The 17,555-nt window shown below is 49.5% G+C and overlaps 1 protein-coding gene across 4 annotated transcripts in view; it reads left to right on the top strand.

Moving 5' to 3' along the window:
* CCDC93 (coiled-coil domain containing 93) overlaps positions 1-14,561 on the top strand; it is an 87,286-nt gene extending 72,725 nt beyond the window's left edge. For all 4 annotated transcript variants that reach the window (XM_059394423.1, XM_059394424.1, XM_059394425.1 and 1 more), the window contains 5 exons: positions 1,956-2,038; positions 3,127-3,164; positions 4,720-4,804; positions 9,605-9,718; positions 14,165-14,561. In XM_059394423.1, coding sequence (XP_059250406.1) covers positions 1,956-2,038; positions 3,127-3,164; positions 4,720-4,804; positions 9,605-9,718; positions 14,165-14,218 — 374 coding nt within the window. In that variant the 3' untranslated portion in view covers positions 14,219-14,561. The remainder of the gene's footprint in view (positions 1-1,955; positions 2,039-3,126; positions 3,165-4,719; positions 4,805-9,604; positions 9,719-14,164) is intronic.
* Positions 14,562-17,555: the final 2,994 nt, after the last annotated feature.

Genomic DNA, 17,555 nt, shown 5'->3' with positions numbered 1-17,555 from the left:
ATGACCCAAGCCAAAGGCAGAGGCTTAACCTGCTGAGCTACCCGGGTGCCCCTACTTTCCAGCTTTTAACAGTAATAATAATCAACAATACCTTGCATCTGTGTATTTCAGAGCAAAATTTGACACATATTCAAGTCCTTTTGATAGCACATTTTTACATCAAAGAAATTTTCAAGGAGTTTTACCAAAATATCTATATCATTTTCATTATTATTATTGTCAAATATCTACAGCCGCAACCCAGTCCTTGATCTGGATAGAGGAAGGGTGACAGGCACATTCCTGAGCAACAAAACTAAAGGTTGATTGGTTTGGTTATGGCAGTGATTTTCAGCCTTGGCTATGTGTTGTAATCACCAGACCCCACCTCCAGAAAATCTCATTTCATTGGTCATGAGATTTTAAAACTCCCCAGACTGTTCCATGTTTTGGCCAGGCTTGACATCTACTGTTCTGAAGTTCTGAGCAAGAATCATGTTTTATGCTGAGTAGTTCATGTAGTGATTTTGTTACAAATTAGACATTTCGATATTGGGAACGCTTTTTTTTTTTTTTTTAAGATTTTATTTATTTATTTGACAGAGAGAGATCACAAGTAGGCAGAGAGGCAGGCAGAGAGAGAGAGGAGGAAGCAGGCTCCCTGCTGAGCAGAGAGCCCGATGCGGGACTCGATCCCAGGACCCTGAGATCATGACCTGAGCCAAAGGCAGTGGCTTAACCCACTGAGCCACCCAGGCGCCCCTTGGGAACGCTTTTAACTGTTGCCTCAGAACACTTGTATCGGGGTATTTATTTCTGTTACCAAACGTGTACGACAGCATCGCCAGTCTCCACCCCGCTGTGGGAGGACACAGCTATCACTGGTGATAAAATTAAAAGTTGGCCAGTTTGCTTAAAGATTCAGGGTTAAGTGTTAGTGGCAGTCACCCAAGGAAACCACCAGTGCCCATGGCCTGCTGTGCCTCTCTCTCCTCCCCCGACATGTGCTGCTCCAGAAGGAACCTATGTTCAAGGAGCAAAAGCCCCTGGGGAGACAGACCCCACTGTCATCTGGCCAGTGCCTGATCACCATTAAACGTCCAGATCTTTGGTTCCAGCTACGTTGGAGGGCTCAGGTTAGGCCCAAAGCCTGATTGTCAATCCAGGTCATGGATTGCTAAAGAGAAGTCAGAGCAATGAGGAAGGCACATGGCACATGGGCCCAGAGCCATGTGGGGGCCACCCAAGCACCCAGCCACAAAGCAGGAGGATGAGCTGGGGCCGGAACCCTTCCTCCCATTGACCTCATCCCCTGGTGAAGACGGCCCAGACCCAGCCCTGGAATTTGGTGCTTTCCTCCTAAGTCATTCTGTAGGGAAGAGTGAAGAACATGAGGTGGACAGAGGTGTGGAGTCATGTTACAGGAAGGGGTGCTGGGAGCCTGGTAAATAAGACTTTCCCCCCCTAGTTATATGCACAGAAATGGGAAGAATATTCATACTTACCAGGTACATATGCTGCCCTGGGTTAGGCATGTCATTCATCCTGTAGATAATTTGGGGGGCCCTGCTGTATATGCCCCTGCTAAGCAAAGGGATTACAAAAAGGAGCAGCACGTTGTGGGTCCTTCTCGTGAGCGATATGGGAAGGAAGGGAAGCCACATGACAGGAGGAGGTGGCATGGGTTTCCTCATCCTTGCCACTCCCCCCTGCCTGACCCAGGACACCTTACCTGAGAAACCTGCCTGTCCCAGGTGCTGCCAGGTTTGTCTAGCCCCTCGTCCCACTTGGGCCAGTCACAAGAGGCCGGCTCCTGCTAGCCCTTGGCAGCTCTGCACAGGCTGGTGTGCACTGGGGCTTCTGCACAGACACCTGAGCACACCGGACTCCTGTGGGCGGGCTTCCTGGGGCAGGGGGTGCTTAGGAGTGTTCTGATCCATTTTCTTAGTTGTGTGTCAATTTCTTTGCATTTACAGTTTCAGCAGTGCACAAAGAAACCAAGCAGTTCTTCACTTTGTATAATACCCTGGATGATAAAAAGGTGTATTTGGAAAAAGAGGTAAGAACCTGTATGAAAAGAAAATAACTTAATCAGATGATCAGAGACCAGGGCTGTTGACCCCTGGAAGATCAGACAAACTGAGCGGGAGGCCATCAGCGTAAGTGGAAGGAGAGCCTATTGTGCGCCCCATGCTGGGTCACAAAGTTAGAGTGAAAGGGTCACCTCGGAGCTAACGTGGCACGCGCACCTGAGCCTACATGGAACTGGTGGAGCGTGGTTTCGTGGTGCCCTATGAGAAATGACATCTAGAAACAAACACAAGAGGCTCACACAAAGGGGGGCCGGGGGGCCCGGCTTGGCAAAAGTTATGTTTGAGTTTTAAAGGAAGGGAGGAAGTAGCTAAATAAAATGGGGACGGTGGGCTTATTCCGGTTGATGCGGGGAAACTAGCTATTTCGTCATCACCGTTCGCCGAGAGTGAAGAGGCTGCCGCGGACACTGACGCCGCCCTCTGCATCACTCCAGTGCTCGGCATAAATACACTCATGACTCCGGGCTCCCGCCCGTCCAGCAGCAGATGACTGGAGCAGGCCGGCAGGGTGTGCAGCTGTAGTTGAAGGAAGAAGAGAAGGAACAATGCGGTCTTCCACAGGAGTAGCGCAGCGCAGTGGCGACTGTATGCGCTTTCAAGTTGGACAAGTTTAGGGGTTTTTCTGTAAAGAGGGCATTGCACCCGCTTTGTAGGACTATGACGGAGACAGAATGGGAAATGACGGTGAAGGTCCTTGCATCTGGTGACGCCAGGCAGGATATACTAGTCCTGCCCACCCCTCACCTCCAGGTGGGCAGAATCTGTTTCCATTTCATCACTGGGCCAACCCACATTGATTACTCCTCAATAAGAACCATATCACAGGTGCATCTGTGACCTGGCCCCAAATGGAGGCCTGTGTAATTAGTGTCCCCTTTCTGGGCTGTTGTCAGCAAACCAGATCAATCTCTGTCTTCCTAGAGGACACTTCTTGAGGAGGGGCATTGAGTTCTGTTTTTCTCTATATCCGGGGTCTTCCACAGTGATGGGCACATAGCAGGCTCTTAACCTCCTTTTGCTTATAGGTTTTCCTTTTTTTCCTTTTCTTCCTCAGATCAGCCTGCTGAACTCAATTCATGAGAACTTCTCACAGTAAGTACCGGCAGCCTCCTTCCCATCAGTACCTGGGCGTACCCTGCACGGTGCATTCTGCTCACCTCCCTGTGGTAGCAAGTACAAGGGGCGAGACGGGGCTAGACAGGTGGTTTTTACGCTTTCACCCCTACTGCGAAGCGCACCTGCATCTTGCTTTACACAGTCTCAGGGTTCTTGCAAAAATACCGTGATGTTAGAGGGAGTTTGAGAAACACCAAGGAATATCTTGGGGAAAAAAGTAACTCCCAAGTAATTTGTGCCTCACTAGTGTAATCTGTTTTTTTTTTTTTTGTCTTGTTAAGATTTGATCAATACCATTAGTTCTTGAGCACGTAGAGATGCTTCACAGTCTAGATAATGAAAAAATCTAATTTTTAAAAAGATTTTTAAATCTAATGATAGATTTTGCTTTTAGGTCACTGTGCATCTTCTAAACAACTTTATTCAGATAGGAATCCTTTTTCTCCAAGAACTATATGGCAAGGCCCACCTGCACCCAAGTCATACCAGCCCTCAAGTGTGCCCAGTGGTCTGCTCACCGTCCAGCAGCCCAGGGCTTGCTGTCTATACAGCAGGCTCCTTTTGCTTCCAGCACAAACCTCTCTTAGCCCCTGAGAGGTGACCAGTAACTAAGATCCGAATGGATTACAAACTCTGGATCTTAAACTTCATTTCTAACTAAAAATCACAGCTCCCTAATAAGATTCAGATTCAGTTAGTGACTTATAGCCCTGTGACATTTCTTTTTTTTTTTTTTTTTTTTTTAAGATTTTATTTATTTATTTGAGAGAGAGACAGTGAGAGAGAACATGAGTGAGGAGGTCAGAGGGAGAAGCAGACTCCCCATGGAGCTGGGAGCCCGATGTGGGACTCGATCCCGGGACTCCAGGATCATGACCTGAGCTGAAGGCAGTCGTCCAACCAACTGAGCCACCCAGGCGCCCCCCTGTGACATTTCTAAAAAATGGTGACTTCCTCATTATTCCTGATAATTGAGAGACACTGCAGTGTTCGATGGTGCCATGATGAGCTCTGCTCTGTCAGCCATCCTGTGAAAGACTTCTCAGTCCCTATGTCTGTGGGCTTGGATCCTTGTGGTGCCATTCCCAGCACAGAACAGGAAGTGAAGGGGACAGTTTCAGGACACCAGGAAATCCACTCATTTAGCTGCTGCCTTGAGAAACAGGACCAGGTTTCCTGACCGTGTATTTAGGAAAATCTCAGAAGACGTCTGCCAGTCTGGAGCCGTGCCTCCAAATCCTCAGATTTCTAAAAACTAAATGGAAATCATTTTTTAGGCAGTGTATGTCATCATCAAAGTAAGAAATGCTTTTGTTGATTTTAAGAACATTTTGTTTTACTTTACATAAATACATATTACTTAAGCAATTTGTAGAGAAAGTGAGGAAAGAAGATTGATATTCAGTTATGAGATGAGGCTAATTGTCGTGCCTTCCTCGGAGGTTAGATTCCTAACTGCCTCGGACTCGATCCCTCCCCCTTCCTCAGCGTCCCGCATTCTGTTCCTCACTCTGCTGATTGTTCCTTTCAGAGCCATGGCCTCCCCTACTGCCCGGGACCAGTTTTTACGTCAGATGGAACAGATCGTAGAAGGGATTAAGCAGAGCAGAATGAAGGTGAGAGGGCTCGTTTTCTGTAGTGCAGCTGGGATCTCAGCCTGGTTTCAGAAAAGGTCTTGGGAAGAGCAGGCCTCTTCTGCTTGTCTTGAGAATGTGCTCCCAGTCCTGAAGACCCACCTTCAGTGTCCACAGCGTGTGTGCCCAGCGTGCCTCCGACCCTGCAGTGGGCTGTGCCAGCTCCACAGGCTGGTGATTTAAAGGCAGCTCTTAACAGTAGCCCCATGGATTGAACACCCACTATGGGGCAAGCCTGGTGCTAGTCCTTCTAGAAGGTTCCTAAGTGAGTAGTGTTGCCCGCATTGTATAGATGAGGAAACTAACTTTCACCAGCGTCTTCTTTTCTTGCCCACAGTCTCTTCCTCACTGGATCTTTGGTTCCTTTATTTCTGCCATTAGAGATTCATTCCTTAGGATCCTGAGAGCATTTTAGTTTTCAGGAATCCTCTGTAAAAAATGCAAATAATTACCAAACTGAATTCTGAAGTGAGAGGGTGTTATGCCTCAGAAGAGAAGAGAGATATCAGTAAGCATTGTAAGAGTTCCAGAGATAGCCTTACAGAGAATCATTCAGTCTGGGGCCAGCATGGAGTTTATATCACTCTGCAGCTCTGCACTTGGGCCATTTTGACAGCAGTAGGAATTTGATGACTGTCTGGAAATCAGACGTAGCCACAATTTTCTGCTGTTATAACCAGACAGGAACTCACTAATACTCCCACATCTCTTTTGATCCCTTTAAGAACATGGATCACACTGGAATGGTCCTCAGGCATGGCCATGTGACCTTCTGGGGATTCGGCACCTGCTTCTTGAGCTTGGACAGAGTGATATTGGGAGTGACGCCAGAATTCAGACACACAAAGGAAAGAGTGTCTGTGGTACTTGTCATCGTAAAAACCCACGCACAGATGGCCAACCTTCACGCTGCCTATAATTTCATCTCACAAGAGATGAACTAAGGGCAGAAGCTCTTTATATCCCTTCCCCTCTAGAAAAAAAGTAATCTCCCCCTTAGTGACTTCAATAAAATGATGTCAGTGGAGGAAAAAAAAATTACCACTAGTGACAAAACTATTCGGCCCCAAAAATGAAAGCAGTTGTGAGGCAGCACGTGGCCTGCCTTGCACGGGTACACAAACCCAAGTCAGGATGGCCCCTTGATGAACTAGGTAGGGTGTAGCAGAGAAGGAGCACAGAGAGCCCAGCCGACCATAAGCCTTTAACAAGATCACAACGTGGCAGACCTTTCCGCCCTGCCATCATGCCATCATGCTCCTCAGGGAGCGGCTCTTTTTTTTTTTTTTTTTTTGAGAATTTAAGAGAGCTGCTGAGTGGGGGTCAGGGAGCGGGAGAGAGAATCTTAAGCAGGTTCCACCCCAGCACAGAGCCTGATATGGGGCTCCATCTTACAACCCTGAGATCATAAACTGAGCTGAAATCAAGAGGCAGTGGCTCAAGCCACCGAGCCACCTGGCAACCTACAGAGCTGCTCTTGTCCATAGTAAAGAACACTGGCAATCGATTTGGGGTTTGTTTCTTTCCCCTTGGCTTCCCCTTCCTGTTTACCAGGAGATGCCTTCCTAGGGAAGGAAGCAGATGTGATCCATTCATCGTCTCCATTCTCCCCAGGCTTCGTGCTGTTGGTACCTCAGTGCTGACCGGTGGAAGAGGCTGCTCTGTGCATCTGCCTCCCCAGCTAGGTGGTGGGGTACAAGATGGTGGGGGGGGGCGTGCCCACGGGCAGAGAGAGCTCTCTTCTTCATGTGTGCATCACCAGTGGCAAGCCTGGCACCTGACCCACGGTGGGCTTTCAGGAACTGTTTGCTGAGTGAGTGAATTCGTTCAGTTGACTGCAAAGGCAGTTCTCAAGGAGGGTTCCCCGTCAGGTTTGAATATTGGCACTTCAAATGCAAGAAGGCTGTCTTTGCAGAACAGCATGTGTTTGAATGCAGTCTTTTGATGTATTTGTTTAAAAACCAAAACTCCCTGTATGGATGCCACAGTGGCTCCTGCTCAGAGTCTATGTGGCAGGGAGTCTTTGTCCTCATGGAGCACACACACCCCCAGAATCGGTGGCTGTGGGATGTACACAGAGTGGACCATAGACCAGCAGTGTATACACGCAACAGTGTATGCTACACAGAGGGGCTCCTGAGTGAAGAGAGAGTCACGTAGTGAAAGGCGTTTTATTTTGTTAAAGATTTTATTTATTTGACAGAGAGAGAGAGAGAGCACAAGCAGGGGGAGTGACAAGCAGAGGGAGAGGGAGAAGCGGGCTTCCCGCAGAGCAGGGAGCCCAATGCAGGGCTCGATCCCCATTCCCTGCCATCATGACCCAAGCTGAAGGCAAACACTTAATGACTGAGCCGCCCAGGTGCCCCGCTGGAAGGCATTTGCACCTCATCCCAAGGAGGTGAATCCAGGGAGCAGGTGCTCAGCAGAAGAATCTGGGGTTCCTGATCTAGGGTGTGGGGGTAAGCAAGGAATGGGAACAGTGTGCCTGGGGACGGGCTTCTAGGACAGTGTGAAAATAAAACTCAGACCTAAGAGTCATCTCCTGATTCTGAGGGTGAGGGAGCTCGATCTGCTTGTTATCACTCACATTCTGGGTGTCATGTGAAGACAAAATCTAGTCTCTGTTGAAGAACTACCTTGAACTGAGTGATGTGTCATTCACGTCACAGTTAATGTCATCTGTACCTTGTGACCTGTGATAATATTCTTATTTTGCAACTAGGATACCTGTTATTCCAAAAGATGAAATAACCTGTCCAGGTATACACAGTGAGTGACAGAAGTAGGATTGGAACCCAGGTCTCTCTGTCCTCAAGCTCAGTCCATTTCGGGGTTGCTGTACTACCTTTTGCAGTGAGTCCTGGGGACATTCAAATTAAATTTATTCAAGTTCCCTATTTATATCACTAAAATGTAGTTATTCATGGCCAAATTTTCTGCTGGAGGACAGAGCAGGCAGGAAAGGTCTGGGATCCAACTGCCAGGCTTTGCAACTCAAGGGGTGGTGGCCCAGCAGAGAGGTCCCACCCGCTCAGCAGAAAACGTTCCTAGCAGCTGTGGACATGGGTTACAGGAACCATAGTCATCTGGGCAGCATCAGGAAGTCTTCCGGAAGGGACCAGGGCCGCCTGCTGAGCCAGGGCCAAGTGTAAGATGGCCCTGACCAGCATCTCCAGAGGGGACTGCCTGCCTCCCGGTTAGCAGACTCCAGACGTGGTCACAGGCATGTGACCAGTGTCCATGTGCAGACCTGTGGAAAGAGGGCAGGGGGCTCAGGATCAGGTCACCAGGCGACTTCGGAGCTGGACACATGGTCAGAGTGGTCCAGGCAGATCAGTGGCTCTGTGGGTGGGATAGGCTATGGGGACACCGGGTTGCAGTTCACCAGGTGATGGGCCTGGGGATGCCTGGGATCCTGTCCAGCCAGTGAAGCTTTAATTTGAATTTACTGGGCGGTCCCTTCCAATGCGTACCTCAGAAGCCAGTGAGCCCATCCAATGCACTCGTGAGCACCTGCTGTGAGCCAGGCACCAGCTGCCTCCACAGCTTTCTGCCCTCGCCATCTGCAACGCTCTCGCTTGCTGCTTGAAATCATGCACATACCACTGCCGACTCTGCCCAAATGTCGTCTCCTCAGAGAGCCCTCCCTGGCCCTCCAGCCCGAAGAGGCCGTGCACCCACCCACCTCTGTGCCCCAGCCCTGTCACTGTCTTCACAGTGGTGATCATGAATAGGACTTTGCACATGGAGCTCATTGTGTGAGATGCATGGTTAGCATCAGCCCCTCTAGCTCGCACCCTCCACGGGAACAGTGACATGACCTCGTCACCACCACGTTTAGTCCTCAGGGTGATCACACAATATTTGTTCAAATATTAAGCTGTTCGGTACCTTAGGAAAGTCTCTTTAACCCAAATGCATCCTGTATTTATGAGGTCACTATCCTGGAAACACCCTAAATTTTCCACCAATAGAAAAATGGGTAAAATAGCTGTATGATTGGGAATATTCTTAAAGTTTTTTAGGTTTGTTTTTTTTTTTAAGATTTTATTTATTTATTTGACAGAGATCACAAGTAGGCAGAGAGAGAGTGGAAGAGAAGCAGGCTTCCTGCTGAGCTGAGAGCCCGATGCGGGGCTAGATCCCAGGACCCTGGGGTCATGACCTGAGCTGAAGGCAGATGCTTTAACCCACTGAGCCACCCAGGTGCCCTGAGTTTTTTAGGTTTTGATTGTAGAAAGTGTATAATAGCATGGAAATACTATGAAAATATATGGAAATAATGCATGAAAGCAGACTCAGTTATTTACATAGGAATTCCTCAGCCTCAGCACAGTTAACATTTTGGACCAGATGACACCTTGTCGTGTGAGGGCTGGGCTGCACATTGTAGAAGGTTTAGCGGCATCCCTGGTTCCTAGTGGACCCTCTCCTCTCAGCTGTGGCTACCTAATCCATCCCCAGACACTACCTCATGCTCTTCAGGGGCCAGAATAGCCCCTGGTTGAGAAGCACCAGGCCGTTGATTGTGAAACTGTAGACACACACACACACATGCAAATGGGACAGTTAGTGCCCAGTAATAGAATTGCTGAAGAAATGAGAGAAGCCTCTTTGTAATTTCACCCAAATAAATAGGTCAGTCTCAGAAGTGGTGTGCAGAAAGAGAAATACTGGAAGGAAGTCCATGAAAATATTGGTAATAGTCGCCTTCTGAGTGTTGCCAGCAGCCCTTGGTCACAGTGTGCCCCTTCCTCCCCATTTCCCAAACTATTTCCGCAGATGGAGAAGAAGAAGCAAGAGAACAAGATGCGAAGAGACCAGTTGAACGACCAGTACTTGGAACTGTTAGAAAAGCAGAGGCTGTACTTTAAGACTGTGAAGGAGTTCAAGGAGGTAAGGCGGAGATGGGGCCAGCCACAGAAGGCTGTGGGGGGCGGTGTGTGTGTCTCAAGACGAGCCTTGAGAAACCAGAGCCGTTGCCTGGTTCCCCACTGGTCTGGGGATGGGCCACAGCTGTGTGATCCCACAGTGAAGTACCGCATCTACCTAGTTCAGGACTGTGTGGTTCACTGGCCCATTCTCAAGTCTCGAACGTTCTGAGAGACATCACATCTTCATTTTCATTCCCCTAACATTTAGTAAGCATATTAAACCCATAAGAAAGTAGCATCAAAGGCCACCTGGAAACAGCATTCATTACACATTCAGATCTGGAATTTTCCTTCATCCCATCCGAGGTGGGAAAGGGACCTTGAGAAGCCTGTGGGAAGAGTGAACTTTGAGCTGTGCACTTGGGCAGTGGCTAAATCCCCTCACACCTGTTTCCTCAAGGGTGGATTCTGCTGGGTCACATGAGGGATAAAGGCGTCTGCGTCCTATGATGTCCAACACTCAGCTGAATTTTGTCTCCGTCTTCTCTCCCTGCATTTGGGAATGGACCATGCTCCATGGGCTCAGAAAGAAAAGTGTTTGCCCTTTTCTTATGAGATTTTCCAGAAAGGAGACTTCATTTTGTCACTTACTGGGGTATCAGCAACTTCATTTTTAGGAATTCCTTCCCCCTTTCTAACTCAAATCCGTGTGATTTCAGAGAGTGTAGACATTGCTGAATATAGACAGCTAGAGATGTAGCTTGTATGTATCCTGGTGTTGGGTCTGCAGAATGAAAAGTATGATCTTTTCATACCAAAAATTTTATTTCTGTACATTTTTAAAAATTTGTTTCTCCTTCCCAATTTTTCCTTTTCTACCTCTCCTTTCCTTTTTTTTAAATTTAACTTTTGGGGGCCACAACCCACAGACATTTCAAAATCTTTCACACTTTCCATAAATGTTCTTCCAGCTCCTTCCATGCCTCTGGGGATATATCAGGTTGTTAAACAGACCCACTCCCTGTGTCAAGAAGCTTAATGTTGTGGTTGGGGAGACAGATAGCAAGCTAGAAAACACAAATCCTGGTAAACAAGTAGTAACAAATAACTAACTTCAGTTTTGGCTGGGGGGAGGGGCCCTAACAGAGATGGTGCGATCAGAGAAGGTCTGTCTCAGGTGCGGACTTGGCCATGGGTGCAGCAGGAGACATAAGCCTGGGCAGCTGGGAGAGTGACTGGGTGAAGTGCTTGGGGTCAGGAGCCCTATGTTGTTAGCAGGGGCTGGAGCTGAAGTTTTGGAAGGGCTAATGAGTGAGCTGAGGGATCAAACAGGACTCACTGCTCCCCAGCAGAACTTTTTTTTCCCCTTTAATGCAAATAATTCAGAAAGAGAAAAGGCCCAGCAGGGAGGAATGAAATGTTGCTTGGGCAAGCCAGCATTGCCCTTTTGACAACAGAAACAGAAAACAGATAAGTTGAGGAGGATAAATATAAGCTGTCCAAATCAAAGCACATAAAAGCAAAATGGACAAGCTCATTCTCGTACTCCGCGCTCTCAGGACTGAGATGACCTCCTAAGGCAGCAGTTCCTTCAGGGATGGTAAGCATCGGACCTTCTGTGTTCCTGTCTCCCTGGGCGCAGAGCCTCTTGCACCAGGGAGCACGAGGGGGTGCCTCCAAGCCGCTGAGACCCCCGAGACCGTGTGCCTGCCTGTGCCATTTTCCTCCATCCAAAACAAGTCAGGGGAAAAAGAGAAAGGGGAGTGTGTGTTCTTCAGACAACTAAATAGATTTCATTTAAGGGACTCACCTTTATAAAACAAAAAACCAGCCTATTTTCTTGGTTTTTGACATGAAAGTGATAATATTTACTACTTTTTTCTTTTTTAACATTTTACCTGGCAAAGATTTAAAATTAGCAACTGCGTGTCAGTGTTCCGAAATCTTGAACTTCTTCCACCCGCTCGTCTGAGGTGACGTGGCCCCTCTTGGGGCCGCCGCAGCTTGAGGAAGAAGAGGCAGCAGAGGCTTGCAGCTCCCTGGTTTCCGCTCCTTCAGCCCTAGTGGTGCTGCTCTTTCACCAGAGAGAGGGCAGTTACCTGATAAGATCTCCTGTGTGGTGGAAGATCCATCTGAAGGAGCAGACCTTCGTCCCACTCTCTTCTTCCAGAACCCTCTCTGTTCTGCTCTCTGTCCTTGCCTCTCCCCTGCCTGCCTGGTCTCCGCTGGGTTCCCCGTGCCCACCGTTTCCCAGTCTCTGGTGCTCGTGCCAGCAGCCGCACGCAGAGCACAACCGCAGCATCCAGAGCCCGGCCCTGGCCACCTCCATCCTGCCCTTCATTGGGTTTTTGTCCTGCATGCTCACTGAGCCGCGATGGCGCCCCCCCCCCCCATCCTGAGCCCCAGCCTCCTCTGGTGTCACAACACTGGTTACAGACATCCGGTGATGTCTGAGTCTCCGTGGGCTTGCTTGTCGCAGCCGGGTTTGCTGACAGCAAGTCTGCCAGGGAACAACACATACTCTGAAATCTCTTCAGCTGCTGTGTCACATTAATTAGCCATGCCTCTAAACCACAGTCTCTCTTAAGGTCACGAAAACAAGCTTTAAATTCTAGCCTCGCACTGACGAATGCAGGCCGTGCATTTTCATGAAGCTGACTTTGAGTACAGTTTCGAGGGGGCTGACCTTCCATGTCCGGCACGTGGTGGGCCGCATGCCATCTTTAGTAGGAGAGAAACAGAGGCAAGGAGGTTGTTTCCCTTCTCTTCTGGAAGGAAATGCCAAAAGGACCCATTCTGCATTTGCTTTGAACAGGTGGACAGTATCATTCTGTAGCTTCCCCAAAGGCCTCCAGTAGATTGCATGAGACTTCGTCAGCGCTCACACATAGCAAGTGACGGGAGGACACCCGTCCTGAATGTTCCGGCATCATGTCGGCGTCTTGTGCATACCCTGGCCCCTGCTGAGGACGCTACGTGCAGCAGACACTGCTGAGTTGTTTTGCCTCATTTAGAAGTGAAAGTGGGTGACACCTGAATGTATTTATTCATGGCTTTGTTATCTTTTTTATTACGAAAATTTTCAAAAATTACACAGAAGTAGAGAGATTCATAATAGTATGACTCTCTGCCTGTTCTTCCATCTTTACCCTCACACCAGCACTTTGTTCTTGGCTAAAGCTTTTCTCCCCAAGCAAATCTCAGTAACTCATTGTATTTTATTTTCAGTAACTCCTTTTAAAGAGGAAAACTTTCTTCTCTAGTAAAACAAATGTTACTAAAGGTCTTTCTCTTCCCGCGCCCCAGGACCAGTGAACTGCCTCCCGCTCCAGGAACCTGCAGTCAGAAAGTGTCAGAGTGCCTTGCTTCTGACAGTAATTCAGCCTTACCCCCGGCCCAGAGCCCAGCCCTGAGGAGAAGGCTAAGTACCTGCACATGAACTGGCACTTAGTAAAAACAGGGTCCCCGCAGCCATGAGCTATGATACTGCCAGAAAGAACCAAGGGCCTGCAGAGATCTGGGAGCACCTGGCTAGGACCAGGGAGATGGAAATGTTGACTTTGGGGGTCTTGGATTGCAGAGGGCTCAAGGGTAGAAGAATTTCTTCCACACTAAGGGCCTCTCCAGGGGAGCATGGCTTCTGGACACCTGGCCTCACTCTCAGGCTGGGCCCCTCCAGCTTGCCTCTCCAGGCCCTTCCTGCTAACATGTTCACTTCTCAGTTTAAAGCCAGCTCCTGGTGACGGGGCCCAAGGATGGAGGGGACAGTGAGTGCCAGCAGATGGAGGTATCCTGAGTTGTCAAGGCCAGTGGGAACAAGAGGGAAGGAGCATGCGTAGTGAGCAGCTCTGGGTCATGTTTGAAGAGGCAGATACAGAGTGATGCAGATGTGACATCAGGTTCCACACTCAGGGCTGTGACCAGTGACCTCCCTCAGTACACACAGTCATGGATCTCATACAGCTTATTTGTAAAAGAGGAGGGTCCCTCAGTGCATGTCTCTCTCCCAGTCTTCTGTGAGTTTGTTTTCTTAAAGCTAAGGATGTACCCAGTCTTCGCTGTTGTCAGGGTGAGAATTTGGCCATGTGCTCTGCTTGCTGTGTGAACTAGGTTTGCCTTTCATCACTGCTTCAGCTGCGGGCTCCCAGTACCTTCCCCTTCCTTCGTTACCACAGTGGTCCAGGATTGGCGCTTAAGTGTCTGCTGGCTGCTTCTGGCCCCTTGAGAGCTACAGGGGTTCCATGAAGTCTTTTGGAAGGACAGTGCCTAATCCTCACCCCGCTCTCAGTCTGACAGTCCAGAAGCCAGTTGTCGTTACAGTAATTTTGGCACCGGAGGCCAGGTGAACCCGTCCCGGCCGCTCCACAGTGCTGGTGGCAGCGTGCACAGGGCCCAGTCTAGTTGGCCCGTCGCTGTGTCTCCGGGTACTAGGGAAAGCTAATGGACACATTCTCTGTTTCCTCTCCAGGAGGGCCGCAAGAATGAGGTGCTGCTGTCCAAGATGAGAGCCAAGGCCTCTTGAAGATTCCCAGACATCACCATATGTCATCGATTTTTTTTTTAACGCCATTTATCAACTGCAAGATGGTGAAGATAGTTCTGAACACTACAGTAGAGAGATGCAGGGGCCGTGATCGCAGCACCAGGATATTTTCTTTCTCCCATTTGCTTCCATTTCATCTCTCTGTTGTTGACGGAACCAGACGGTGCAGACACGGTAGCTTGGAGAACACCCGTCATCCTATGAAGAAATGCAGGCAGTATCTGTTCTGTGTCGGGTCAGCTTGAATTTCTCCAGTAACATTGCACATATGAAGGTACCTGTATCTGTGTGGACTCTGAATAAAAAGGAATTCACTTGTTCAGCAGATGTTAATTGAGCAACCATTGAGAAGTAGGCACTGAAAATCCAGGCCCTGCGCCTCGGGCAGCCAGCCAGTGGCCCAGGGAGCAGAAACAGCCCATTTGACCCAGAGCTCAGCTCAGTCACCTGAGGTTTTTTGGTTCTTTTTTTTTTTTTTTTTTTTTTTTAGTAAGCAAAGGCTTTTAGCTGAATGACCAGCCCACGTGAATATGGTCACGTGGGCCCTTTGCTTACCCTTGGTGCCTTTTGTTCCTGGCTCCTCGAGGTGCCAGCCAGCAGTCTTAATGGTGTAGCCGCAAGAATGAAAGCTCAGTGGCTGAATTCTTACACATGACTCAAGTTTATTTCACCAAAAATTGAAAACAGGGGCCTCATATTGAGGACCTCGTAAACAAGAAGGACACCTTAATCTGCCCTGTTTCTCACATGAGTCCCAGCCAGACGTGGTGCGCCCCTCTTCATTAGGCACACATGCCAGGAGCTCCATGTATGGACAGGTCCTGGGCCAAGCAACGAGATGAGACACACACCATCCACTGGGCTCCAGGGATTGCATGATAAATGCTGTGAGCAGAAAGCAGAGGGCATTGGAGGAGGAAGAACAGTGAGGCACACAGAGATCCAGGAGACTTCGTGGGGGAGGCAGTACTGGGACTAGAGCAGAACGGGGAGTTGCATTTTAACAGGCGGAGATAGGTGGGAAGGCCACTTTGGATAAATATGAATGTAATTAGAAACTTGAAAGGGTGCAGGGAGAGTACAAGGTGCTTGTTGGGCAAGGAGTGGAGGGGCCTGTCTCTGCAGGAACGGCCGGCTGGGACCAGCCTTCAGGACCAGGGGAGGTGGGGGCTTGAAGGCAGGCAGAGCAGTAGACTCTGTCCTCCAGAAATGAGCAGTCAGGACCAGATGGGGAGCCCCTCCTTTCGTGGCTGTCAGGGATCCGGCAGCCCAGCCGTGTCCAGTGAACCCTGGCACGAGGTGGACATTTCATTCTGCGTGCTTGCACACGTGCTTGTCAGCGGGCTCGAACGTGACACATAGAAGCTTATACAGGGAGGCAGCTGGGGTGTTCAGTGCAGTCACAGGAACAGCATATCCATTCTTAGTTCTCTGAGATGTGCAGTAAGCAAATCTGATGTGCACAGACCTTTAAAAATCCCTTGCTGGATTAGCAGCAGGCACTGGTTTCTGTGGTCAGGCAGCAAGGCCTGTCTAGCTCCCAGAGCTGTGGAAGTAGCAGGTCCCAAGGTGATGCTCCCCTGTGCCAAGTGTGCCCTTCCTGGGCCCTGTACGTCTCCCCTCAGTGGCTCCCACGGGGCTGCTGTCAGCTGCAGGTTGATTTTTGAAACGGCCCCAGGCAGTTGAAGCCAGTGACAGCCAGAAAGCAGGTGGCCCTCTGAGGGCTGGGGAGGGGGCAGCTGTTTGCCAATTATTTCAGGTTTGGGGAAACATCTGTGTTTTCGTGTTGAGAAGCTCATGGACCCACTCCCTAGCCTTGTTTTGAGCCGTTATGAAATTGTCTATTTGTCCAGAGGTGGTAGGGAGGAGAGTAGGTTATATTCTGGGGTTCGGTAGCCCACCTCTGCTGTCAGGGCAAATACGGCATGACGAATCCAAAGCTACTAATTAATAACCATTTAGGGACATTTATTGGGCTGTGTTTCCAAAGAATTTCATTTTGATTTGGTTTTGCTATAGGGAGGGATCAGATTTCCTTTCCCCTTTTAACCCACAAGGCCTAATACAGACAAGTTCGTTCCCATTCCTTGGACACATCTTGATTAGACTGCAGGAGCCAGATTAGAAAAGTCTGTGTTTGCTTCAGGTGACCCACAGAGTGGATGGTGTCTTTGTGAGGAATTAGGACCATAAGCATGCCTTACAGTCAGGCCTTAGAGGCCAGTGTGATGCCCTGAGGCCCCTTCATTTCAGAAGCCCCTCAGGAGAGTTCCTTCCGGGACATCTCGTGGGCCCAGAGTATGACTGGGTATTGTGCTAAGCCCACAGACTTTTCTGGAGTTTAAAAAAAGGGGGGGGGGGAGCAGCAGGAAACATGCTTAAGTTACTTATATGAAATGTGTGCTTCTGGAGGAATGAGGCTTCCCCAGGAAGCATTCTGTTGCCCCTGTTCAGTCAGAGCCATAAGCTTGCTGTCCGGGTGCCCTGGTATTCTTCGCCAGCCTCAGGTGGAGCGCCGTCCTCCCTGACACACAGACATCTCGTGGAGTACATGGCTGCCTTGGTATAAACCGAAGTCAGAGCTACTGAGCAGTACAAACCAGAGGGCCACGAGGTATATGCGGAGACATTGAGACATGTTCCTTATTGTCCTCTGCCTGGGTTCGGTCTCTTGGGTCCCTGGGGTCAGCTCAAATGAGGGAGGTGTCAAATGTTTGAGAATGCTGCCAAGGTGACATGTCGGGGTCTGTTTCCTTTTTGAACAGAGCAAATTCCAGGTTTGTCAGGCCGAAGTTCTTGTTAGAGTCTCGAGTGTATGGTTCTCACTGGGTTCTGGTCCGTTGCCCATATTCTGTGGGTAGCCAGGGCCTGCCAGTGTCTGCTAAAGCAGGACCAGAAGGCCGAGGGGCTGGGACAGATAGCAGGCCTTTCTCGGGCTGGGGAAACACTCCTTGACAAACAGCGTAGCTCTTGGGACCCTCTGAAACCAGGAGCAGAGGACGGGGATGGCCCCAGGCAGCCCTCTACTACCTCACCAAGCGCCATCCCCATGACCTCAGGCTGACTGTCGCTGGCCCTGATCACGTCTGTAGTGACCAGAGCAGGCCTGCCAGCAGAGGTTTGGACTGCAAGCAGTGGCCTGTAAAGCAGGCCACCTTGATTCCTGCACCCCAGGCGTGGCCTGGTCATGCCCTCTCTGCATGTGACTGATGATCAGTGTAGAGGGAAGCAGCCATTCGAGCGATAAACTGTAACAGGTACTTTGCCTGAGCCTGAGAGGTGGAGTTGGCTTGAAGCTTGCTTCAGGGAAGAACGT

Source organism: Mustela nigripes, chromosome 3 (genome assembly GCF_022355385.1).
Source record: "Mustela nigripes isolate SB6536 chromosome 3, MUSNIG.SB6536, whole genome shotgun sequence".
In the NCBI taxonomy this organism is placed as follows: Eukaryota; Metazoa; Chordata; class Mammalia; order Carnivora; family Mustelidae; genus Mustela; species Mustela nigripes.
This window is presented reverse-complemented; position numbering and strand designations above follow the sequence as displayed.